Genomic DNA, 27,694 nt, shown 5'->3' with positions numbered 1-27,694 from the left:
TGGCAGGTGAGATCTATTAAATACTTAGGTATACATCTATCGCTTGATAAGGACCTTTTCGATTGTAACTACACTCCTTTATTTAGCGCCATCGACAAATTGATTAAAGAGTGGTCCCTACATGAAATCTCCTGGTTGGGGCGGATCTCTGCAACCAAAATGGTACTACTTCCGAAACTCCTCTACCTATTCCGGGCCATCCCCCGCCATTTCCCTAAAGCCCTTAGTGTTAAGGCTAATAAAATGTTATCACACTTTATTTGGAAAGGAGCGAAACCGCGGATCTCTAGGCAGGTTCTTTCATTACCCAAGAGCTTTGGTGGGGTAGCTTACCCCAACCTAGATGCATATCACTCTGCATGCCTACTCAGCCAAGCCCGAGATTGGTTTGTCGTGCATTCCCCCAAACCATGGGTTGTTATCGAAAAAGCCTTCTTAGGACCGATTAATATAACAGACCTATTTCTATTACCTACACAGAGTGTTCCGAAATGGTCAGGCCCTGGTGACGCGATTAGAAATACATTGAAGATATGGCACTCCGTGGTGGCATCTGACCCAACTATAAAACTACCTGCAGCAGACCTCTCTATCAGAACGGTCGCCTGTAATATCCCTGATCTTATTTTGGACACCTGGATCGACGCTGGAGTTGTGAGACTGAAAGATCTTTTTTCAAATGATAGCTTGATCCCGTTCTCCCAGCTTCAGTCGCGGTTTGGGATTTCAAAACATGATTTTTTTAAGTACCTACAGGTACGCCATTGGCTCCAATCGTATGTAAACGAGATTGGAGACCCACTTCCCTTACCGGCCATTATGCTCACCAGATTGTCATCACCTGGTCATAGGGGTGGGATATCCAGGTGGTACCAGTATATTGTCCTTTTGAATAAAAAAGGGAAGTTGCCTGCGCAGCTGAAGTGGGAGAGAGATCTCTCTTTGGTACTCCGAGAAGAAGAGTGGGATACAATTTCATCACTGTGCTTTAAAATTTCTAAATGTCTCCAGCATTCAGAAATGTTTTATAAATTATGCAATAGGGCGTACTTCACCCCGCAGAGGCTTCACCAAATCTGGCCCTCGACTTCCCAGCTATGCTGGAGAAAATGTGGTGGAGAGGGCTCCATTCTACATATCTTTTGGGACTGTCCAGTCCTGAGGCCTCTGTGGACGGAAGTATTCTCGCTCTTGGGGGAACTAGTGGGAACGACAGTGCCATTGGATCCAATGTTGGCTCTATTTCACTACCCCTCTCACACCTTCCTGAGCTGTGACAAATATATCGTAGGACATGTTTTAATATCAGCTAAAGCGGCAATAGGCCAACTATGGAAATCACAGTCCATACCCCACATTCAGACGGTTATTAATAATACCCATAAGCATTTTCTGTTTGAAACAGCGGGATGTGTATATTCTTCCTCCCCCTCTTCTATTTATATGAGATGGTTTAAATGGAGTGAATTCCGGGAGAGAAAAGGTCACTCCACAATTTTTAGTGATCCCATTGATACGGCAATACTACACCCTTCACAACCGGATGATGCCTAGGGCTGCAGAGGCCCTCCTAACTAACTAACTAACTATCCATTTATCTCTATGTTACGATATTGGAGTAAGGTACCCCCCTGATACGCATACTCGCCTCCCTTTAACTTACCCTCATGTGTCGATGTCTTGTTTTGTCTTCCCCTTTCTACTGCTCTCTCGAGTCTATTATTCTTAAGGTTAAAGTCACGATTGATAGTCGTGAGAAGTAATGAACACGATTAGAGAACGGAGTCTCAAGATTCAGAGCTAGTTTATATAATTGTACCTGCTGTAACTTGCTCAAAGCTGAATTCATTTTTTGACCTTTGATCGTGAACAATTATTTGACTTTCCTTCTCTGTACTTGAAAATTAATAAAAAACTATTATTGAAAAAAAAGAAAAACGGCCGATTTGACGGATTTTGATTCGATTTTTAAAAACGGTAAAAAACACGAAAAAAATTGCGTGGGGTCCCCCCTCCTAAGCTTAACCAGCCTCGGGCTCTTTGAGCCGGTCCTGGTTGCCAAAATACGGGGAAAAAAATGACAGGGGATCCCCCGTATTTTAACAACCAGCACCGGGCTCTGCGCCTGGTCCTGGTGCAAAAAATACGGGGGACAAAAAGAGTAGGGGTCCCCCGTATTTTTTGTACCAGCACCGGGCTCCACTAGCTGGACAGATAATGCCACAGCCGGGGGACACTTTTATACCGCTCCCTGCGGCCGTGGCATTAAATACCCAACTAGTCACCCCTGGCCAGGGTACCCTGGAGGAGTGGGGACCCCTTCAATCAAGGGGTCCCCCCCCCCAGCCACCCAAGGGCCGGGGTGAAGCCCGAGGCTGTCCCACCCCCCCCATCCAAGGGCTGCGGATGGGGGCTGATAGCCATGTGTAAAAATGAAAGAATATTGTTTTTTGCAGAAGAACTACAAGTCCCAGAAAGCCTACCCCCGCAAGCTGGTACTTGGAGAACCACAAGTACCAGCATGCAGGGGAAAAACGGGCCCGCTGGTACCTGTAGTTCTACTGCAAAAAAATAGCCAAATAAAAACAGGACAGGAATTCGAGGAGATGCCCCCTCACCGATACCTCAAATCGGCCCTGCCAGCTTCCCCCACGAGAGGGAAATAGTGTTAACTGCAATTCACAAATTGTATCTTCAACAGGTGGTTGTCAAGGTTCCCCTCCTTCAACAGGGAAGGGGTTATTATTCGACCATGTTTGTAGTCCCGAAACCGGACGGTTCGGTCAGACCCATATTGAATTTAAAATCCCTGAACATATACCTGAAAAGGTTCAAGTTCAAGATGGAATTGCTGAGAGCGGTCATCGCAAGCCTGGAAGGGGGGGATTTTATGGTGTCTCTGGACATAAATGATGCATACATTCATGTCCCCATTTATCCACCTCATCAGGCGTACCTCAGATTTGTGGTACAGGATTGTCATTACCAATTTCAGGCGTTGCCGTTTGGTCTCTCCACGGTACCGAGAATATTTACCAAGGTAATGGCGGAAATGATGGTACTCCTGCGAAAGCAAGGAGTCACAATTATCCCATACTTGGACGATCTCCTCATAAAAGCGAGATCGAGAGAGCCTTGCTGATCAGCGTAGCACTTTCTCTGGAAGTGTTACGGCAACACGGCTGGATTCTAAATATTCCAAAGTCGCAGTTGGTTCCTACGACTCGTCTGCCTTTCCTGGGCATGATTCTAGACACAGACCAGAAAAGGGTTTATCTCCCGTTGGAGAAAGCTCAGGAACTCATGACACTGGTCAGGAACCTATTAAAACCAAAACAGGTGTCAGTGCATCACTGCACTCGTGTCCTGGGAAAGATGGTGGCATCATACGAGGCCATTCCCTTCGGCAGGTTCCATGCGAGGACTTTTCAATGGGATTTACTGGACAAGTGGTCCGGATCACATCTTCAGATGCATCGGTTAATCACCCTATCCCCCAGGGCCAGGGTGTCACTCCTGTGGTGACTACAGAGCGCTCACCTTCTCGAGGGCCGCAGATTCGGCATTCAGCACTGGGTCCTGGTGACCACGAACGTAAGCCTCCGAGGTTGGGGTGCAGTCACACAGGGAAGAAATTTCCAAGGTCTGTGGTCAAGTCAAGAGGCTTGCCTTCACATCAACATCCTGGAACTAAGGGCCATATACAACGCCCTACGTCAAGCGGAGACCCTGCTTCGCGACCAACCGGTTCTGATTCAGTCAGACAACATCACCGCAGTGGCTCATGTAAACCGCCAAGGCGGCACAAGGAGCAGAGTGGCGATGGCGGAAGCCACCAAGATTCTTCGCTGGGCGGAGAATCACGTAAGCGCACTGTCAGCAGTGTTCATCCCGGGAGTGGACAACTGGGAAGCAGACTTCCTCAGCAGACACGACCTCCACCCGGGAGAGTGGGGACTTCATCAGGAAGTCTTCGCACAGATTACAAGTCGGTGGGAACTGCCACAGGTGGACATGATGGCATCCCGCCTCAACAAAAAGCTACAGCGGTATTGCGCCAGGTCAAGAGACCCTCAGGCGATAGCTGTAGACGCCCTGGTGACACCGTGGGTGTTCCAGTCGGTCTATGTATTTTCTCCTCTTCCTCTCATACCCAAGGTGCTGAGGATAATAAGAAAAAGAGGAGTGAGAACAATACTCATTGTTCCAGATTGGCCACGAAGGACTTGGTATCCAGATCTGCAAGAAATGCTCACAGAGGACCCGTGGCCTCTTCCTTTAAGACAGGACTTGTTGCAACAGGGGCCCTGTCTGTTCCAAGACTTACTGCGGCTGCGTTTGACGGCATAGCGGTTGAACGCCGGATCCTAGCAGAGAAAGGCATTCCGGATGAGGTCATTCCTACGCTGATAAAGGCTAGGAAGGACGTGACAGCTCAACATGATCACCGTATATGGCGAAAATATGTTGCTTGGTGTGAGGCCAGGAATGCTCCTACGGAGGAATTCCAGCTGGGCCGTTTCCTTCACTTCCTACAGTCCGGAGTGAATTTGGGCCTAAAATTGGGTTCCATTAAGGTCCGGATTTCGGCCCTATCCATTTTCTTTCAAAAAGAGTTGGCTTCTCTACCTGAAGTTCAGACGTTTGTAAAAAGAGTGCTGCATATTCAGCCTCCTTTTGTGCCTCCAGTGGCACCTTGGGATCTTAACGTGGTGTTGAGTTTCCTGAAATGCCACTGGTTTGAACCACTCAAAATGGTGGAGTTGAAATATCTCACGTGGAAGGTGGTCATGCTATTACCGCCTTGGCTTCGGCTAGGCGTGTGTCAGAGTTGGCGGCTTTGTCACATAAAAGCCCCTATCTGGTTTTCCATGCGGAGAGAGCAGAATTGCGGACCCGTCCACAATTTCTGCCGAAAGTGGTTTCATCCTTTCATATAAACCAATATAGAAACAAATAAGAAGCGCTGTCACCAATAGTGAAAAATATAAAATATTTTTATTACCGTGGTTACTAATAATCACACAATATATTAAAAACAAATGAAAACCTTTCTGCTGAAATATTATCAAAGCTACAATGTAACTAGAATTTATATGGTAACCTTTTTGTTATTGACACTAGGAGGCTCCCTTCATTATACTTAAAAGATGTTACAATTCCTAAAAAGTCCTTAGATGTACTTTACTGAATGGAGAAATCTCCAGAGTGTGCACACTCCTCAGGTGGGACAATTAATGTAGAAGTTCACCATTAGTCCTTTATACCGTTGTATGATCCACACAAATAATTTGTAAATGGGTCCACTGCAGAATACAAATAAATTCAGATAATGTGTCACTTTTATCTCCGTTCAAGCACTGAACTGTAGTGGTCCGATAATTAAGAGACTTTTCTGGGGTGCATAGTTGTTAGATGACTCAATTAGAATCAGAGCGTGGCCCGCTCTACAGCAGCGATCAGTTCATATATTATGCTTACCCCCGTCTCTATTGATTGCGGACACGCCAAGGTTTCCTTCACCGATGCGAGCGCCGGCTGCCCGTGGCTTGCACTACGGTTTGAAGGATCTCCACGAAGCTTAAAGCTGCCTCGCTCCGACTGTGGTTCCCGTTTGTGGATCAATCAATGGGACAAAATGGAGCCCCCAGCATGAATTATTCAGCAGAAAAGAATGGCAGGATACGTAACGCGTTTCTCAGCCTCAGAACAGGGGCTGTTTCATCAGAAGTACCGCCTTTGAAATTCCTTGACCCTTTATACTCTTCTCAGATCACATTTAATTGCTGATGCAGCTGGCTAATAATTATAAACAGCAGTGTAAGCTTGCTATCACATGAATCACTACAAATAGCATTTATTATAAAGGGACAAATTCAAACATATTAAAACATATTAAAAACAATCCCTAATCCAAAGAGAAAAAGGCGTCTCACAGCCAAATAGTTACCAAGAGGTTTAAAATCATATATTTCACATTAAAAATTATTATGCATACACAGCATTATATGAACAAAGTAAGATGAGGGTGACCCAATGGATTAAGAATAATTTATACCCCCCTCATAAAATACATTTCTCGTTATACTCAGATCTTTAGGTTTATACATATGTATACAAAACCAAGAACCCCCAAAAATGAATCAACATCTCATGGGTACATGATCATTTTGCCATATTAACCTTATATAACTAATTGTACCCATTCATAATGCTGCACAGATAAAATTCTCCATCGGCAAAAACTTTCTCATCTTGGAAATGATAATCATATAAACCAACCTGTTGTGGTGCCTGTGGCTACTACTGACTTGGAGGATTCCGAGTTACTTGATGTGGTCAGGGCTTTGAAGGTTTATGTAGCCAGAACGGCTAGGGTCAGGAAAACAGAGTCTTTGTTTATCCTGTATGCTTCCAACAAGCTTGGTGCTCCTGCTTCAAAGCAAACTATTGCTCGCTGGATCTGTAACACGATTCAGCAGGCTCATTCTGCGGCTGGATTGCCGCTGCCGAAATCAGTTAAGGCCCATTCCACTAGGAAGGTGGGCTCTTCTTGGGCGGCTGCCCGAGGGGTCTCGGCATTACAGCTTTGCCGAGCGGCTACTTGGTCAGGTTCAAATACTTTTGCAAAGTTCTACAAGTTTGATACCCTGGCTGAGGAGGACCTTGTGTTTGCTCAATCGGTGCTGCAGAGTCATCCGCACTCTCCCGCCCGTTTGGGAGCTTTGGTATAATCCCCATGGTCCTTACAAAGTCCCCAGCATCCACTAGGACGTTAGAGAAAATAAGATTTTACTTACCGGTAAATCTATTTCTCGTAGTCCGTAGTGGATGCTAGGCGTCCGTCCCAAGTGCGGACTTCTTCTGCAATACTTGTATATAGTTATTGCTTCAATAAGGGTTAAGTTATGGTTGCATCAGGGTTGGACCTGTTGCTCTGTTATTTGTCATACTGTTAACTGGTTGAATTCACATGTTATACGGTGTGATTGGTGTGGCTGGTATGAATCTTGCCCTGGATTACCAGATACCCTATTCCACTGAGCCGCGACCTGGGTTGACCCGGCAATAACTCAAGTTATTGCGGCAGTGGAAAAGGGTTATAATAGTTGTGTTTTTATTTTATTACATATCTTAAACACAAAAGAAGATTTTTGTACAATTAAATAAAAGCTATTCTTTGCATAACCAAAGTACCTGCAGTTGGCGTTTTGCCAACTCTTTTTAACAATATCTTTCAACTACTTCAGCCTACTGACTGCAGAATGCCTGACAAACGTGCTCCACTACCACATTCTTGTTTCCTGTGAAAATTACTGATAATAAATAATGATACTGACTTAGGGCCTGCTTTAGAGACCACTACTATTCAGTAGCATTTTGCTAATGCAGCAAGAGGCGTCTTGTGTAAATAGATGCCTCCTGCCTGCTTCTGTAATCCGCTGTTATGTCTGAAGACTTGAAGTGTGACCATTGCTCGTATGAATAACCCTCGGGTTACTCAGGATGACCCGGGATTTCATGTAGCTGATACCCTGCCCTCTGCCTGTTTTGTACAACGCTCACTCAAAGAGCCACAACCTGTCAATCAGGCTGCAGCTAAGAGTGCAATGCGCACTGCAAGCTATTTTTCACCATTGGAGTTGTACGTGATCCAGGGCCGGACTGGCCAGCTGTCACTTCTGGCAAATGCCACATAGAAAGCGGGGCTGTCCGAGCAGCAAGGGTTTCCAGCTCTCTGCTCAGCCGTCCTTTTTCCAACCCTTCCTCCCACTTGTGGCTGGTATATAGATCGATGAGGGTGTGCCATGAGGCCACGCCCCCCTGATATGTGCACGCCCTGCCTTGAGGTGCGTCATGCTCGCACAGTCGGATTCCAGTGCTGATTCACAGCCCCAGTCCTTCCGTGACGCAAACCATTGGGTTTGCACACAACTCTGAATCAGGCCTTTAGTTAATAAATACCATTTCCCTCCCCCACCGCTCTGCTATACTTATTTCTACCACATATTTCAAGACTTGCTACTTGTAACCAGTGTATGTGTGGTAGTTTTGGTAGTTAATAAAGAAAAGCTGAAACAAAGGTTGCAGTAATTCTAAGTCAAACTAATGAGTTTTGCTAGTTGTTGATTACGGAGCTCAGTCTTTTACATGCTTTTGAAAAAAACACATTGTAACTTTTTTTATTTTATTTAAAAGCTGCCATGGTATGGACAGTGGGAATGGCGGATTCCGATAACACCGATCGCAGAGTAAATCAAAATGCAGGCAAGTGGATAAATGGATGATACTTCCTTCACAATAAAATGACTTGTGAATGTGGTCTAATAGCAAGCGGCAGGCTGGCATTGTGTAGTATAATGTGAGTGGGGGTGTGACCAGGTCACTGGGTACACATCTTAACAACTGTGTGACCCAGCAATATGGCAATGTGATGTAACGCTATATCGCATCACGGTACGCACTACGATCTGCTGTATGATAACGTAATAGATCATTACATGCTTAATGGATGTGCAGCACATCAGCTGGGACGATGCGGATCGCAACATCATACAAAAGATCATATAGTGTATACCCAGCTCTAGAATTCTGAAATGTTATATATGGAAAAGGGGACATAGTTTATTTATTTATTTTAATTTTTTTTTATTGTTTCACAGCCTGTACAGAGTTCCATAAAACTATGTCAAGAATATATATCAACTCTTATTTGGTACAATGAAATAAATATGCCAATGCAAATGCAGCACTTTTAAATTGTTTACACACCTTTGCCAATATATTATGTGAATAGTTGTGATTGCACAGGTTCAGCCATGTCTAAAGCAGAGGTTCTGAAACGTGGCCTTCAGAACACCACAACGGTCAGGGTTTCAAGTTTTATCCATGCTTGGCCACAGGTGACTTAATTAGAACCTCAGTCAATTTGATTTAACTATCTGTGCTGTGCCATGCATATACGTAAAACCTGGACCGTTGGGGTGCCTTGGGGACCGCATTCGAGAAACTCTGGTCTAAAGTGTTAAATTATTTGCAGAACACTAATTTTTCTTACATTTTAGGAGAGTGTGATCCAGGGAATATAAATCACGTATCACAAGCGGACAGAGAAGCTACCGAGGTCCAAATTCAGTCACCTAACAACAGAACTGCATCCACTGATAATGAAGATGAGGAACGTGAGTTTGATTTGGGCTTTTCAACCGTTTAATTCGTAGTCATGTAAATCAGTAATTTTAGCAGTTAGAAGCACAGGCATAAGGTACGCACAAGACATGTGACCAGTAGTGACCCTGTTATTGTTTTTTAAGGGTGTGTACCCACTGGGATGACCAGCAGTTGGGCTGATGGTCAGGACGATTCCCCTTCGCCTCGCACCATGCCAGATTGCCGGTACACACTAGATGATTTAATGAACTATGGAATGACATCTCGTTCTGTCCTTCATTACACTGCATGGTTGCCGCATATGATATCATGTGATTGACCACGCAGTGTGGCCAACCAGACAATGTTGCATGCGACCCGCAGGAGCGCGAAATCCTGTATACACACTAGGGGATATGCACGATTTTTCGTCCCGATACGGCAAATGGTGCCAATATTGTCCTAATGTGTACCCATCTTAATACATATTACATAATGAACTTAATGAGTTACAACAGTCTCAGATAACAAGAAGTAAGTAAGCTGTGTAGTAAAGCAGCAAGAAGAATCAGTAGAACACCATATAGAAGGTTGTAACAGACCTCCGTATGAGTATTATGTAAAATACTAAAGAGCCTTCTATCAAAAAGAGATGAATAAAGTTAGAAAATGCATTCATTCGTAATTACTGGGCTATACAATGAAACGCCAGGAAAATACAATAGCTAACATGTACAATGTAGACAAGAGAAGGGTCTCGGGTAATATGATAGATATTAAGTTATCAAAGCATTAACAGATGTTACAAATAACCTATTTATTCCAGAGACTGATATAGAAGTTTCAGGAGTCTATGATATATTTTACAGCAAATTTAGTATATTGGGCCTTATTCAGCTGCAGTTACAAAATTTAGCAAAGTCGCTAATTGCCCGATTATCGGACGACTGTGCATGCGCTGCGACCGCATCGCACTTGAACTTGCACAAAGGCCCAGCAAAGTGTGATCGCATAGCGATTGCAGGGAAGTGACCATTTGTGGGAGGTAACATTGCATTTGTGGGGAGTGGTTGAGAAAATGCAGGTGTGTCATGGCCATTTCAGGGCGTGCATCTGACATCAGCTGCGATTGAAAACATGGCGCAATTGCAGCCGCGTATATCCTGCGTAGGCATGGGTCAACCGATTATTGTCAGTGGTGTCCGATGGTTCCCAATTTCTGCATATGCACAGCACTTATGTGAATGCATACACAAATTTGGGAATGCAGCGGTGGGAGTCTTTTCCTTTCTGGGTGGCTCTTCACATGCGGTTTTTAGCAGAAGCAGGATTGAGAAAATCGCAATTTCTGTCTCAATAGCGATCCAAGCTTAATGGGGTCAATTGTACATACAGTTTTCCTAAAAGGGGCTATCTACCTTAAGATATATTTGTTGTCTTGCACTTTAGTTACTTTTACTAAATAATTTAGTTTTCCTCATACCTGCTTTTTGTACGTTTTAGTGATGTCTTGTTTATTTTGTGTTGCATTAGGCTAATGCGTAGCTCTGTGAATAAACATGCCACAGTTTCCACAAAAATACAGATGTAAGCTTGAAAGAAAAAGCTATTTCTGCTGCGGGGTACACTGGGCTCCACAAGGATTAACATCGGGGTGTAGAGTAGGATCTTGATCCGAGGCACCAACAGGCCAAAGCTTTTGACTGTTCCAAAGATGCACAGCGCCGCCTCCTCTATAACCCCGCCTCCATGCACAGGGAGCTCAGTTTGTAAGTTGGTGCCATGCAGTAAGCAGGCAGTCTATTGATAGCTTTAATGATAGAAAAAGAAGATTTTTTTCTAACAAGACTTCCAGGGCTGCTGCAGACACAGTCTATCTGACTTGTCTGTGTGCGGCTCCCTCAGCCGCCAGCGGCGCTGTGTACGCCCCTACCCTGGTTGCCGGGTTACTGCAGCGGAGGCGCCGGCTTCTTCCAAACGTGAGTCACACACACGCTGCCGTTCTCCCGGATCGCGGGGCCGCAGACAAGGGGGAGGTAAGGGGCTTCTGTGCCCGCTCTTTACTGCGATCCAGCGCGGCCGTAGGAGGCGGGCCGCGCGCTGGCGTGGACACTGAATACTGGGCAGCCACTCCACTAGCCACCAGGGTCATATCATGGGCACAGGTCAGGGGGAATTTTATTATTAAACCTCCGTTTTACGATGCCAGCAAGGGGAGCAGGTCGGACCTGTGGCTCCTCCCCCCAGCCCCAGGGCGCCATTTCTACAAATGTTCCCGCCCTGGAGCTGCATCTCACTCCCGGTCAGCAGCCATCACAGAAGAGCCTTGCTGTTCCTGGGACTGCTAGGGCAAATCCTCCCCTGTGGAACCGCCTGACTGCCAGTGCTGTGCTTCCTACAGGACACTTGAGTATTCTACCTGTCACTGAGACAGTGTTAGTTAAGAAAGAGTGCATACATTCAGGGTTGTGTGGTACAAACACCCTGTGATATACATCCAGTGTTTACTGTGCATTGTTATATCTATTGTTAACACATATAGCCATACTGAGTATTACTTTGTATTGCTAGTCCAGTGCAGTTTTATGGTACATCATTTCTGCATGGTAAACGTGTGACTTTGTATGTGTGTGTGCATGTAGCTGCTGCGTGGTTGCCTTATTGAAGGGTATTTCACTCAGTGGGCTATTCCTATATTGCTATACCTGAGGGGGCCAAGTGTTTCAGGTTTTTCTTTATGTTTAATATAGGATTGTATTACAAGATATACTGACGGTGTATTTTTACTTTTTTTTACTATATCTCTCGGACTCCCAGTCTGTGCTATCATAGACACACTTTTCTGAGAGTTCTTGATAGTTATAGTGCTCATAGGTGTGCGCAGGGGGGGTGCCTGGTGCGCACAGGCACCCCCTAATGTCCGGCACCCCAATCTCGCATGCCTGATGCAGCAATCGCCAAGCAGGCAGATTACTGTCCCCTCTGCACTGCACCCTGTCAGGACTGCACTACTGACCGGACGCCTGGGTTAATCAAGGGTGCCACTGCCATCGGCTTTCAAATTCCCAGCTCCACCTCCACGTACAAAAACAGTGTGATGTGACGTGAGGAAGACAAGTTCAATACTGGCAGGTGGTCAGCAGCAGCATTGACACGTCACTCGTTTTTCCAGCAGCAGCAGTAACTAGTCTGCGACTGTCAGTTTCAGTGAGTGACTGCAGCTTGCAGGGGAAAGAGAGGGGGAGCCAGACCAGGCTGAGGAGGAGAACTGTAATTGCAGTGAGTGCCATCAGGGGTGTTTGTTTGGTGCACACCACAACATATGACAATGTATCTGCTTTATTAGGATTGGTTCTAGGGTGGATATTTTATATGTGTTGACCATCAATAGATGGTGCTAGACACGTCCAAAAGGCGGTGCTAGACACACCCCTCCTACGGTGCACCCCCTAATAAAATGTGCTGCTCACGCCAGTGATAGTGCTGCTACACTTTGTACCAGGTTGCCCACTATTGTGCACATAGCTAAGTCTGCTACACGTGGCAACGACGCTAGGGCTTCTCCCACACTGCGTGGTTGTGAGTCCGCGGACGTAACAGAGGATAATATGGCAGCTGAGAGTTCAGGTTCAGGGGGTTCCTTACCCCCCAGTGGGTCGGTAGCACCTGGGACATCACAAGACCCACTTTGGGCTACATTTTCCACATTGTTAAACATGCTTGTGACTAAATTGACGCCCCTTGTGGGACCACCTGTGCCACTGCCACAGTTTATGGTCCCTGCTGTGAACCCGCCATTGGCGGATCAGCTTTCCACTCAGTTACAGCATTTGAACCGATATATGACTAAATCTAATTGTCACTCTCGCCCGCCTAAGACTAAGTCGTCTTCTAAATGGGCCATTATCTCCTCCCAATCCACTGCTATTCCAGACACGTCCTCTGACGAAGACGGTGCATATACTGACCCCACAGACACTGACACTGATGTTTCTGATGGGGAAGGGAAGTCATTGGTGGTTGTCCAGGATTTGATTGAGGCAATCAGGCTCATTCTTCAGGTGTCTGATGATCCTGAGCCTGAGGCTGTCTCCAAGAAACTGGATAGGTTTAAACGTAAGAAGGTGGTTAAACAAGTTTTACCCCATTCTGAACACCTGGTTGACATACGTCAGAAATCCGGGGACAAAATTTACACCGAATAAGAGACTGTTGGCTCGCTATCCTCTCTCTGCGGAGGTATGTAAAAATTGGGATACCACTCCGCCTGTAGATTCTCATGTAGCGCATATGGTTGTTTGCTCTGCTCTGCCAGTAACTACCATCACCTCTCTGAAGGAACCGATGGATCGACGTGTGGAGGGCTGTTTAAAAGCGATTTAAACCCTATCGGGGGCTGTGCATAGACCAACAATTGCAGCGACTTTGGCTGCTGAAGCTGTTGAGGCGTGGGCTCAGGAACTGGAGGCGGAACTGCCTTCCAACACATCTGAGCATGGTCGACAATGTCTCTCGTATATTGCCACGGCTTCTGTACCTTAAGGAGGCGGCCTCCGATGCCGGGGTGCTCGCGGCCAAGGCTGCTACTACGTCCGTCTTGGCCAGACGTATCCTTTGGTTGAGATCCTGGTCGGTGGATATGGATTCCAAGAAAACCCTGGAGGTGCTTCCTTTCAAGGGAGGCATTCTCTTTGGAGAAGACCTCAATTAGATTGTGGCTGATCTGGCTACTGCTAAAACAGCTTGCCTACCTAGTACGGCTCCTTCAACACAGAAGGCTAAAAGTACTTTCCCTCTGCCCTTTCGTCCTCCAGGAAAAGCAAAAGGTCAGGCGTACCCAAAGCAAGCTCATGCTTCCAGACCTGCCAAGCCCAGACCAAAGCGTGCCTGGGCCGCCCGTCAGCCAGCTTCCAAGACTGACAAGCCTGCTGCATGACGGGGCGGGCCTCCCTCTGGGGGATCCCAAGGTGGGGGGCAGACTTCTAGGTTTTGCCCAGGAATGGTTGAAGACCACTTCAGATGCCTGGGCGAGGGAAGTCGTCGCTTGAGGTTACGCCATACCCTTCAAGAATCGTCCCCCACAGCGGTTTTGCCTAACAGATGTGCCTCTGGATCCAGGAAAAGCAAACACGTTGCACTCTGTGGTACATTCCCTCCTGACCACAGGAGTGGTAGTACAGGTGCCTCAGAGAGGCAAGGGGTACTATTCACCGCTGTTTCTAGTCCCGAAACTGAACGGGTCCTCGCGGCCCATTCTCAATCTGAAGTCCTTGAACAAACATGTGCGGGTCTCCAAGTTTCGTATGGAAACTCTGCGCTCTATTGTTCTGGCCATGGAGCCTGGAAACTATATGGTCTCCCTGGACATACAGGATGCCTACCTGCATGTTCCTATTGCGGTATCTCATCAACAGTACCTGCGGTTTGCGGTGGGCAACCTTCATTACCAATTTCGGACGTTACCCTTTTGGTTTGACAATGGCTTCCCGAGTTTTCACCAAAGTAATGGTGGTCATGACGGCTACACTCCGCCGTCAAGGGGTCAGGATCCTACCGTACTTGGATGATTTGTTGATCCTGGCAAATTCCCCAGAACTTCTCCTGTGCCATCTCGATCTGATGGTCCAGTGCATGAAAGACCATGGGTGGCTGATCAACTGGAAGAAATCCTCCCTGGTTCCTGCTCGGAGCATGTTACACCTGGGAGCGTTATTGGACACTCACAACCAATGGTTGTCCCTGTCTCAGGAGAAAGTCCTGAAGCTTCAGGACAGGACTCAATGCTTCCTATCTCGTCCGCAAGTGTCAATACATTCGGCAATACAAGTGCAGGGTCTCATGGTGTCGGCTTTCGACATGGTGGAGTATGCTCAGTTCCACTCTCGCCCTCTGCAGAAGTTAATTCTGACCAAGTGGGACGGCCTGCCTCGCCGGATCAGATCTCACATGATCTCATTGTCTCCGGAGGTCCGCCTGTCACTGAGCTGGTGGCTGCAGGACCAACAATTGAGCAGGGGCCGTCCCTTCTGGATTTCCGACTGGGTCCTTCTGACAACGGATGCCAGTCTGAGAGGTTGGAACGCGGTATTGGAACAACGCTCTCTTCAGGGTCGGTGGACCGAGGAAGAGTTTCGACTCCCGATAAATATTTTGGGACTGCGGGCAGTGTTCAATGCGTTGACAATGGCCCAGCATCTGATTCAGAACAGAGCTGTTCAAGTACAATCTGACAACGCCACCACGGTGGCGTACATAAATCTTCAAGGCGGCACTCGAAGCCGCATGGCAATGAGGGAAGTATCACAAATTCTTCAGTGGGCAGAACGCCATCTGCCGGCCATATCCACAGTGTTCATTCCGGGGGTCCTAAACTGGGAAGCGGACTATCTCAGTCATCAGGACGTACATGCAGGAGAGTGGACCCTCCATCCGGAGGTGTTTCAACTTCTCGTGGACACGTGGGGCCTTCCAGATGTGGATCTGATGGCGTCTCGATACAATCACAAGGTTCCGGTCTTCGGAGCAAGGACAAGGGATCCTCAAGCTGCGTTCGTGAACGCTCTGGCAATTCCATGGAATTTTCAGCTGCCCTATGTGTTCACTCCTGTGTCACTCCTGCCCAGAGTTATATGGAAGTTCAAGCAAGAAGGAGGAAACCTGCTTCTGGTCGCTCTGGTGTGGCCCAGACGGCACTGATTCTCCGACCTACTGGGTCTCTCGTGGGATCGTCCCCTTCTACTTCCACAACGACAAGTCCGCCTCATTCAGGGCCCTTGTGTTTACCAAGATTTGGCCCGTCTGGCTTTGAAGCTTCCATCCTGAGGGCCAAGGGTTTTTCTGAGGCGGTCGTTCAAACGATGTTGAAGGCCCGTAAGCCGGCTTCTGCTCGGATCTACCATAGGGTCTGGAATACTTCCTTTACTTGGTGTGCGTCTCACAATCATGACGTTTTCAAGTTTAGTACAGCCAAACTGTTGGCCTTTCTACAACAGGGCCTGGACTTAGCCCTGCGTCTGGCCTCCCTCAAGGTTCACATCTCTGCCTTGTTGGTTTGGTTTCAGAGAAAAATTGCTACCCTACCTGATGTCCATACATTCACTCAGGGTGTGTTGCGGATTCAGCCTCCTTATGTGCCGCCTGTGGCCCCTTGGGACTTGTCGGTGGTTTTGGAGGCCTTACAAGAGTCTCCATTCGAACCTCTTGCATCTGCTGACTTTAAGTGGCTTTCCCTTAAGGTCCTATTCTTGCTGGTGATTGCTTCAGCTAGAAGGGTCTCGGACTTTGGTACCTTATCCTGTAAGTCCCCCTATTTGATTTTTCACAGTGACCGGGCGGTTCTTAGAACGCAGCCAGGTTATTTACCTAAGGTGGTATCTTCCTTCCACCTTAACCGGGAGATTGTGGTTCCGCCCTTTAATTCTCTTGAGTTGTCTACCAAAGAGCGGTCTTTGGATGTGGTACGGGCTCTCCGTATCTATGGTAAGAGAACTTCCTCCGTTAGGAAGTCTGATTTTCTTTTTGTATTATTTGTTTCTCTGACGTCCTAGTGGATGCTGGGGACTCCGTAAGGACCATGGGGAATAGCGGCTCCGCAGGAGACTGGGCACAAATAGAAAGCTTTAGTACTACCTTGTGTGCACTGGCTCCTCCCCCTATGACCCTCCTCCAAGCCTCAGTTAGATTTTTGTGCCCGAACGAGAAGGGTGCACACTAGGGGCTCTCCTGAGCTTCTTAGTGAAAGTTTTAGTTTAGGTTTTTTTATTTTCAGTGAGACCTGCTGGCAACAGGCTCACTGCATCGAGGGACTAAGGGGAGAAGAAGCGAACTCACCTGCGTGCAGAGTGGATTGGGCTTCTTAGGCTACTGGACACCATTAGCTCCAGAGGGGACCGATCACAGGCCCAGCCTTGGAGCTCGGTCCCAGAGCCGCCCCCTTACAGAGCCAGAAGCAAGAAGAGGTCCGGAAAATCGGCGGCAGAAGACATCCTGTCTTCCACAAGGTAGCGCACAGCACTGCAGCTGTGCGCCATTGCTTCTCAGCACACTCCACACTCCGGTCACTGAGGGTGCAGGGCGCTAGTGGGGGGCGCCCTGAGCAGCAATAGAAACACCTTGGCTGGCTAAAAATACATCACATATAGTCCCTGGGCTATATGGATGAATTTTAACCCCTGCCAGATTTTCACAAAAAGCGGGAGAAAGGCCGCCGAGAAGGGGGCGGAGCCTATCTCCTCAGCACACAGGCGCCATTTTCCCTCACAGCTCCGCTGGAAGGACGTCTCCCTGACTCTCCCCTGCAGTCCTGCACTACAGAAACAGGGTAAAAAAGAGAGGGGGGCACTAATTGGCGGGTTATTAACAATACAGCAGCTATAAGGGAGAAACACTTATATAAGGTTGTCCCTATATATATATATATATATATATATAGCACTCTGGTGTGTGCTGGCATACTCTCCCTCTGTCTCCCCAAAGGGCTAGTGGGGTCCTGTCCTCTATCAGAGCATTCCCTGTGCGTGTGCTGTGTGTCGGTACGTTTGTGTCAACATGTATGAGGAGGAAAATGATGTGGAGGCGGGGCAATTGCCTATAATAGAGGTATCACCCCCTAGGGAGTCGACACCTGAGTGGATGGCTTTATGGAAGGATTTACGTGACAGTGTCAGCTCCTTACAAAAGACTGTTGATGACATGAGACAGCCGGCTAATCAGTTAGTCCCTGTCCAGGCGTCTCAGAAACCATCATGGGCCCTAAAACGGCCGTTACCTCAGGTGGTAGATACAGACGTCGACACGGATACTGACTCCAGTGTCGACGGTGAGGAGACAAACGTGACTTCCAGTAGGGCCACACGTTACATGATCACGGCAATGAGAGAGGTTTTAAACATTTCTGATACTGCAAGTACCACTAAAAAGGGTATTATGTGGGGTGTGAAAAAACCACCCGTAGTTTTTCCTGAATCAGATGAATTAAATGAGGTGTGTCATGAAGCGTGGGTTTCCCCCGATAAAAAACTGATAATTTCTAAAAAGTTATTGGCATTATGCCCTTTCCCGCCAGAGGTTAGGGCGCGTTGGGAAACACCCCCTAGAGTGGATAAAGCGCTCACACGCTTATCAAAACAAGTGGCGTTACCGTCTCCTGATACGGCCGCCCTCAAGGAACCAGGTGACAGAAAACTGGAAAATATCCTAAAAAGTATATACACACATACTGGTGTTATACTGCGACCAGCAATCGCCTCAGCCTGGATGTGCAGCGCTGGGGTGGCTTGGTCGGATTCCCTGACTGAAAATATTGATACCCTGGATAGGGTCAGTATATTGTTGACTATAGAGCATTTAAAAGATGCATTTCTATATATGCGAGATGCACAGAGGGATATTTGCACTCTGGCATCAAGAGTGAGTGCGCTGTCCATTTCTGCCAGAAGAGGGTTATGGACGCGACAGTGGTCAGGTGATGCGGATTCTAAACGGCATATGGAAATATTGCCTTATAAAGGGGAGGAGTTATTTGGGGTCGGTCTATCGGACCTGGTGGCCACGGCAACTGCTGGGAAATCCACATTTTTACCCCAGGTCGCCTCTCAGCATAAAAAGACGCCGTCTTATCAGGCTCAGTCCTTTCGTCCCCATAAGGGCAAGAGGGCAAAAGGTTCCTCCTTTCTGCCCCGGGGCAGAGGAAGGGGAAAAAGACTGCAACAGACAGCCAATTCCCAGGAACAAAAGCCCTCTCCCGCTTCTGCCAAGTCCTCAGCATGACGCTGGGGCCTTACAAGCGGACTCAGGCACGGTGGGGGCCCGTCTCAAGAATTTCAGCGCGCAGAGGGCTCACTCGCAAGTGGACCCCTGGATCCTTCAAGTAGTATCTCAGGGGTACAAATTGGAGTTCGAGACGTCTCCCCCTCGCCGGTTCCTGAAGTCTGCTTTACCAACGTCTCCCTCCGACAGGGAGGCAGTATTGGAGGCAGTTCACAAGCTGTATTCCCAGCAGGTGATAATCAAGGTACCCCTCCTGCAACAAGGGAAGGGGTATTATTCCACGCTGTTTGTGGTACCGAAGCCGGACGGCTCGGTGAGACCTATTTTAAATCTGAAGTCTTTGAACACTTACATACAGAGGTTCAAATTCAAGATGGAATCACTCAGGGCAGTGATCGCGAACCTGGAAGAGGGGGACTATATGGTGTCTCTGGACATCAAGGATGCCTACCTCCATGTCCCCATTTACCCGTCTCATCAAGGGTACCTCAGGTTTGTAGTACAAAACTGTCACTATCAGTTTCAGACGCTGCCGTTTGGATTATCCACGGCACATCGGGTCTTTACCAAGGTAATGGCCGAAATGATGATTCTTCTTCGAAGAAAAGGCGTTTTAATTATCCCTTACTTGGACGATCTCCTGATTAGAGCAAGATCCAGAGAACAGTTAGTAGTCGGAGTACCACTATCTCAAGTAGTGCTACGGCAGCACGGCTGGGTTCTAAATATCCCAAAATCGCAGCTGACTCCGACGACACGTCTTCTGTTCCAAGGGATGATTCTGGACACAGTCCAGAAAAAGGTGTTCCTTCCGGAGGAGAAGGCCAGGGAGTTATCCGAACTAGTCAGAAACCTCCTGAAACCAGGGCAAGTCTCAGTGCATCAATGCACAAGAGTCCTGGGAAAAATGGTAGCTTCCTACGAAGCGATTCCATTCGGCAGATTCCACGCAAGAACGTTCCAGTGGGATCTGCTGGACAAATGGTCCGGATCGCATCTTCAGATGCATCAGCGGATAACCCTGTCCCCAAGGACAAGGGTGTCTCTTCTGTGGTGGTTGCAGAGTGCTCATCTTCTAGAGGGCCGCAGATTCGGCATTTAGGACTGGGTCCTGGTGACCACGGATGCCAGCCTGAGAGGCTGGGGAGCAGTCACACAAGGAAGAAATTTCCAGGGCTTGTGGTCAAGCCTGGAGACATCACTTCACATAAATATCCTGGAGCTAAGGGCCATCTACAATGCTCTAAGCCTAGCACGACCCCTGCTTCAAGGTCAGCCGGTGCTGATACAGTCAGACAACATCACGGCAGTCGCCCACGTAAACAGACAGGGCGGCACAAGAAGCAGGAGGGCAATGGCAGAAGTTGCAAGGATTCTTCGCTGGGCGGAAAATCATGTGATAGCACTGTCAGCAGTGTTCATTCCGGGAGTGGACAACTGGGAAGCAGACTTCCTCAGCAGACACGACCTCCACCCGGGAGAGTGGGGATTTCACCCAGAAGTCTTCCACATGATTGTGAACCGTTGGGAAAAACCAAAGGTGGACATGATGGCGTCTCGCCTCAACAAAAAACTAGACAGGTATTGCGCCAGGTCACGGGACCCTCAGGCAATAGCTGTGGACGCTCTGGTAACACCGTGGGTGTACCAGTCAGTGTATGTGTTCCCTCCTCTGCCTCTCATACCCAAGGTACTGAGAATCATAAGAAGGAGAGGAGTAAGGACTATACTCGTGGCTCCGGATTGGCCAAGAAGGACTTGGTACCCGGAACTTCAAGAGATGCTCACGGAGGACCCGTGGCCTCTACCTCTAAGAAGGGACCTGCTCCAGCAGGGACCCTGTCTGTTCCAAGACTTACCGCGGCTGCGTTTGACGGCATGGCGGTTGAACGCCGGATCCTGAAGGAAAAAGGCATTCCGGATGAAGTCATCCCTACCCTGATCAAAGCCAGGAAGGATGTAACCGTGCAGCATTATCACCGTATTTGGCGTAAATATGTTGCGTGGTGCGAGGCCAAGAAGGCCCCTACAGAGGAATTTCAACAGGGTCGTTTCCTGCATTTCCTGCAAACAGGACTGTCTATGGGCCTAAAATTAGGGTCCATTAAGGTTCAAATTTCGGCCCTGTCGATCTTCTTCCAAAAAGAGCTGGCTTCAGTTTCTGAAGTTCAGACGTTTGTCAAAGGGGTGCTGCATATACAGCCTCCTTTTGTGCCTCCAGTGGCACCTTGGGATCTCAATGTGGTTTTGGGGTTCCTAAAATCACATTGGTTTGTACCACTCACCACTGTGGACTTAAAATATCTCACATGGAAAGGGGTAATGCTGTTGGCCCTGGCTTCAGCCAGGCGCGTGTCAGAATTGGCGGCTTTATCCTATAAAAGCCCTTACCTAATTTTTCATACGGATAGGGCAGAATTGAGGACTCGTCCTCAATTTCTCCCTAAGGTGGTTTCAGCGTTTCACCTGAACCAGCCTATTGTGGTACCTGCGGCTACTAGGGACTTGGAGGACTCCAAGTTGCTGGACGTAGTCAGGGCCCTGAAAATATGTTTCCAGGACGGCTGGAGTCAGAAAATCTGACTCGCTGTTTATTCTGTATGCACCCAACAAGCTGGGTGCTCCTGCTTCTAAGCAGACTATTGCTCGTTGGATTTGTAGTACAATTCAGCTTGCACATTCTGTGGCAGGCCTGCCACAGCCAAAATCTGTAAAAGCCCATTCCACACGGAAAGTGGGCTCATCTTGGGCGGCCGCCCGAGGGGTCTCGGCTTTACAACTTTGCCGAGCAGCTACTTGGTCAGGGGCAAACACGTTTGCAAAATTCTACAAATTTGATACCCTGGCTGAGGAGGACCTGGAGTTCTCTCATTCGGTGCTGCAGAGTCATCCGCACTCTCCCGCCCGTTTGGGAGCTTTGGTATAATCCCCATGGTCCTTACGGAGTCCCCAGCATCCACTAGGACGTCACAGAAAATAAGAATTTACTTACCGATAATTCTATTTCTCGTAGTCCGTAGTGGATGCTGGGCGCCCATCCCAAGTGCGGATTGTCTGCAATACTTGTACATAGTTATTGTTAACTAAATCGGGTTATTGTTGTAGTGAGCCATCTTTTCTAGAGGCTCCTCTGTTTATCATACTGTTAACTGGGTTCAGATCACAAGTTATACGGTGTGATTGGTGTGGCTGGTATGAGTCTTACCTGGGATTCAAAATCCTTCCTTATTGTGTACGCTCGTCCGGGCACAGTATCCTAACTGAGGCTTGGAGGAGGGTCATAGGGGGAGGAGCCAGTGCACACCAGGTAGTACTAAAGCTTTCTATTTGTGCCCAGTCTCCTGCGGAGCCGCTATTCCCCATGGTCCTTACGGAGTCCCCAGCATCCACTACAGACTACGAGAAATAGAATTATCGGTAAGTAAATTCTTATTTTTTCACAAACGTGGCTGGCCTGCTTCCAAGCAGACTCTGGCCAGATGGATTAGAATGGTGATTGAACATGCTTATGTACAGGCTGGTTGTCCAGCTCCTTCTACCATTAAGGCCCATTCTACTCGGTCGGTTGGACCTTCTTGGGCGGCCCACCGTGGTGCGACCCTTGAACAATTGTGCAAGGCGGCTACGTGGTCTTCCGGGAACACGTTTATAAGGTTCTATGCCTTCGATACCGCCGCTTCCCAGGATGCTTCCTTTGGATGCCGGGTTCTTGTGCCCGCTACAGTGCGTCCCCTCCCATAAGGAACTGCTTTAGGACATCCCCGATTTTAATCCTTGTGGAGCCCAGTGTACCCCGCAGAAGAAAGCGAGATTTATGGTAAGAACTTACCATTGTTAAATCTCTTTCTGCGAGGTACACTGGGCTCCACAAGGTGCCCACCCTGACGCACTTAGCTTCTTTGGGTTGGAATTGGCATAGCCACTTGGCTACGAGCGGTTGTCGTCTCTGGTACCTGCTACTGCATTGAGCTGGTTAACGAAACTGAGCCCCCTGTGCATGGAGGCGGGGTTATAGAGGAGGCGGCGCTGTGCATCTTGGGAACAGTCAAATGCTTTGAGCCTGTTGGTGCCTCAGATCAAGATCCTACTCTACACCCCGATGTTAATCCTTGTGGAGCCCAGTGTACCTCGCAGAAAGAGATTTAACAACGGTAAATTCTTACCATAAATCTCGTTTTCTTTATTAAACATGACAAAAGAAAGTCCTAACCAATATGAAGAAGGAGCACTTGTCTCTTACACCTGTAATCTGATGGGTTCAGTAATGCATAAAAATATTCTCAAAGTCTTAGCGTTAGGGTATGGGACAAGTGTCAAATTATAGCTTATAGAATGAAACCGCTCCAATGTGTTTTTTAGTGTACTGTTATGGCCCATACACACAGTGAGATTCGGGCTATGCCCGATTCTCACTATGGGACAGGGGCTAGGTCGGCACATAGTCAGTATCGCAAGCACACTCATTATTTGCTTGCGATACTGACTATGTGCGATTTTGGCTTTAGAGATAGTCAAAATTGACTTGGCTGCACAGTCCATCTATTCTTGCGATGCTGACCGCGCATCGAATCAGGATCGCAAGGTGACTTTAACCTTGCGATCTGCACTAACTTTTCTTACGATTTTGACTATATAGTCAAAATCGTAAGAAAAAATCTCACCGTGTGTACACACCATTAGACATGAAATATTTATTTAGCATTTCTCATCTGCTTACCTGTAGGGGGAGTAAAGCTTGGTCTTGGAGACTTCATATTCTACAGTGTACTTGTTGGGAAAGCTGCAGCAACAGCTAGTGGAGACTGGAATACCACACTCGCTTGTTTTGTTGCCATATTAATAGTAAGTAGACTCCTAGTTTTGTGTACTTGAGATATTGCTTGTATTGACTCACACAACAGTTACTGTAAATCACCATGTTACAAAGGGATGCGGTCAACATCCCGCTGGACGGGATCCCGGCGGTCGAAATACCGACGCCGGAATCCCGACCGCCACAATCCCGACATATTCTCCCTCCGTGGGTGTCCACGACACCCATAGAGGGAGAATATAATAGTGCCCCCAGCGTGGAGAGCGAAGCGAGCCCGCAAGGGGCTGCGTTCCGCTCGCCACCCCTGTCGGGATTGTGTGGTCGGGATTCCGGCGTCTGTATTTCGACCGCCGGGATCCCGTCCAGCGGGATTACGTACTGATCCCGTTACAAATCAGTGGGCTCTCCTTACATAATAATCCCCCAATCTCCATGTCTTGCAATAAATGTCTGGTAGAGAAGGATATCACTGTCAGGACTTGTGGTGACTTCCATAGGCGTATATGAAATGCAGCATCTCATTGGGCAGGGACTGCAGCCCATCCAATCTGATTCTGCAACTGTTTGAATGTTATGTGCTGACATCTTCTCTAATTTACTTGCTTATTCGATATAGGTGTAATTATTTTACGTACAGATTAACACTCAATTGATTTTTGAATGTTTATTCACATATTGGGGGTCATTCCGAGTTGGTTGCTCGTTGCCGATTTTTGCTACGCTGTGATTTGTTGCTAATTGCGCATGCGCAAGGCACGCAGGGCGCATGCGCTTAGTTATTTAACTAAAAACTTAGCAGTTTTTCTGTGGCTTCTGCGGCGCATTTCAGTCGCACTGCTGTTCGGTAAATGATTGACAGGAAAGGGGCATTTCTGGGTGGTAACTTAGCGTTTTCCCGGCGTTTGCAAAAAAACGTGGGAGTATCTGGAGAAACGGGGGAGTGGCTGGCCGAACGCAGGGCGTGTTTGTGACGTCAAACCAGGAACTTAACGGACTGAGCTGATCGCAATCTGTGAGTAGGTCCGGAGCTACTCAGAAACTGCTAAGAATTTAGTAGCAGTTCTGCAAATTTTTCGTTCGCTATTCTGCTAAGCTAAAATACACTCCCAGAGGGCGGCGGCCTAGAGTGTGCAATGCTGCTAAAAGCAGCTAGCGAGCGAACAACTCGGAATGACCCCCATAGTTATATTTTTACTTTTTGCATAGTTGAGATGCAGTTTTTTCCCTATTTTTTGCTTTCTACTTAGTCACTCTGATCTTTCCTCCTAGCGTAGTGCCAGTGGTTATTCCAGATTGCTCCCAAGGATAATTTATTAATAATAATAATAATAATAATATTATTATTAATTTCTGTCACCACAGGGAGTATGTAACATCTTACAATGTAGAATAGCAGAGACAGAATAAATAAAACAAGAACAAAGTGCAGCACAGTACAAAACATTACAGAACATGGCCTAAAAGCTATAGAAGCAATGCTACATATGAAGCCATGATACCCACAAAAGCAGTGATATGGCTGAACCCAAAGGTTTGGTGCTGCTGTTGGCAATGAGGAGGAGATGATGGTATAAATGAGGGAGGAAGCTCAAGCTTGTGAGATCTTACAGCCGGCATATATGCAACTCACTGACTCCATAAATAAATTGGCTAATCTGTTTCTCAAAGCAACATGTTAATCATGCAAAGTCTTATAAATACTAAAAGAATTGTTGAACTGCTGAGGTTGTGATTTAGGGGGATATTCAATACGTTGCAGTAATTTACCAAAGCTAATTGATCCACCGGGAGCTATCCAATTAGCCCCGATATCCGGCACTTATCAGGGATTATGCTTCGTGTGCCTCAGGCACCTGAAGCATAATCCCTGATAGACAGCCCTTGGAGATGTCAATACCACATGGTTCTGAATACTTATCACAAATTCCATATGTTATTGTACAAAAATGGGACATTGGTTTATCTGAGCTAATTGAATACCAGCCTTAAGGCCCATATAGACGGGCCGATGCGGGGAGAGATGTGTGCTGAGCGAACCGCTCAGCACACATCTCTCCCGCCGCTCAGCACAGTGCGATCTGTGCTGAGCGTGTGGGGGGAGACGGGGGGGCCGCTCACTTCACCCAGCGGGTGAAGTGAGCGACCCGCTAGATTGGCCTGCACGGCAGGCCAATCTAGCAGCAGCGATAGCGATGCGCGGGGCTGCGCATCGCTATCGCTGTAAGGGGTACTCACGGAGCGATCAAGCTTAAATTCTAAGCAATCTAGTCAGATTGCTTAGAATATCGCTCCGTGAGTACCCCCCTTAAATCTTGGGACATGAAACTGCAGTGCTGGCTGTCTCTAAGGGGTCTATTTACTAAGATTTGGACAGAGATAGAGTCAACGGAGATAAAGTATCAGCCAATCGGCTCCTAACTAGCATGTCACAGGCTGGGAAATAACAGCAGCTGGTTGGTTTGTACTTTATCTCCTTCCACTTTATTTCCATCCAAGGCTTAGTAAATAGACCCCTTAATCTGCATTGGTAAGCAAAGAGAAGTGTCCAAACAGTCAATATTATTATAATAATAATAATAATACAGTTTATTGCATCAAACAAAACAAGAAATTAATTGTTAAACGAAATTACAAGTACAACACTGTAGTGCTGAGAAGTGGTAGAAAAACATACTGACCAATTGTTTAAACGTATCTAAGCTAGACAGTGTTATGGTTCAACATACGAATAGCTGATGGAAAGAAACATGTAGTTGCTTGGTACATGGCATCAATTCTCTAAACCTTTTGTTGGATGGTAATTTTTCTCCTGCAGGGTCCACAGGTTATCTGGAGAGTGGGCCTGGACTGCACACCCTAGCTTCTTATAATGGGATGTGCTACCTTGCTGGGACTTAGGGGTCTATTTACTAAGCCTCAGGTGGAGATAAAGTGGATGGAGATAAAGTACCAGCCAATCACCTCCTAACTGTCATTTTTCAAACCCAGCCTGTAACATGCCAGTTAGGAGGTGATTGGCTGGTACTTTATCGCCGTACACTTTATCTCCACCTGAGGCTTAGTAAATAGACCCCTTAGTACTACCATATAGGAACAAGGGTGCAGGTGCACCATACACCATAAAAATTATAACAACCATAATATAATATTCGAGGTTCTTGGCATATATTGGGCAGTATATGATCCTGCCAACCTACTTCACGGTGACCTCGTCGAACAGGTCCCTAACACTCTAGGGGTTCGCCTTTGGGGCGCAGAGCACCCCCAAACTACCCCAGCCACACCACCCCAGGGCATCACACAGAAAAAGGATAGGCGTGAAAGATCAGTGTTAAGCAAATGAAAGAGGCTGCTGAGTGTTAAAGAAAAAAAGAGGACAGCAGTAAGGTGTCAAAGTGTTAGAAAGTGAGGTTTAGCTGAGCAGTGTTACAAGTGTAAAAGATATGTGAAAAATGCTACATAAATATAAAACAAACACTAGGTGATATACTGTAAGTGTTACAAATAAATGTAAAGTGGTGATGCCCCAAAGTGGCCCAACCAGAGCAATACAGGGATCTCCAATCACCAAAATTTCACCCCCAAACTGACTTTGTATATAATTGAAAGGATCTGACCTATGTCTTTTGTGCAGTCAGCTTGTGCTGGTTCCCTGTTTAAAAGCCTGAGAGGCAGTGGGTGGGGTGCTAATCCAGAGATGAGGGCGTCCCAAGCCCTCAGGTGTGTATACACACACATAATATAGACTATATGGAGAGGGGGCCTGGACTGCACACCCTAGCTTCTTATAATGGTATGTGCTACCTTGCTGGGACTTCGGGTGTCATTCCGAGTTGATAGCTTTTTAGCTACTTTTTGCAGCCGTGCGAACGCATAGTCGCCGCCCACTGGGGAGTGTATATTTGCTGTGCAAGAGTACGATCGCATGTGCAGCCAAGTGGTACAAAAATAGTTTGTGCAGTT

The 27,694-nt window shown here is 47.3% G+C and overlaps 1 protein-coding gene across 3 annotated transcripts in view; it reads left to right on the top strand.

Annotated features, from left to right (window-relative positions):
• Positions 1 to 27,694, top strand: part of PSEN2 (presenilin 2) — a 110,225-nt gene that overhangs the window by 65,845 nt on the left and 16,686 nt on the right. For all 3 annotated transcript variants that reach the window (XM_063917780.1, XM_063917779.1, XM_063917778.1), the window contains exons 8-10: positions 8,200 to 8,268; positions 9,066 to 9,182; positions 23,642 to 23,760. In XM_063917780.1, coding sequence (XP_063773850.1) covers positions 8,200 to 8,268; positions 9,066 to 9,182; positions 23,642 to 23,760 — 305 coding nt within the window. The remainder of the gene's footprint in view (positions 1 to 8,199; positions 8,269 to 9,065; positions 9,183 to 23,641; positions 23,761 to 27,694) is intronic.

The sequence above is a fragment of the Pseudophryne corroboree genome, chromosome 4 (assembly GCF_028390025.1).
Source record: "Pseudophryne corroboree isolate aPseCor3 chromosome 4, aPseCor3.hap2, whole genome shotgun sequence".
In the NCBI taxonomy this organism is placed as follows: Eukaryota; Metazoa; Chordata; class Amphibia; order Anura; family Myobatrachidae; genus Pseudophryne; species Pseudophryne corroboree.
Note: the sequence above shows the minus strand (reverse complement) of the source record. Positions and strands in the feature narration are given on the sequence as shown.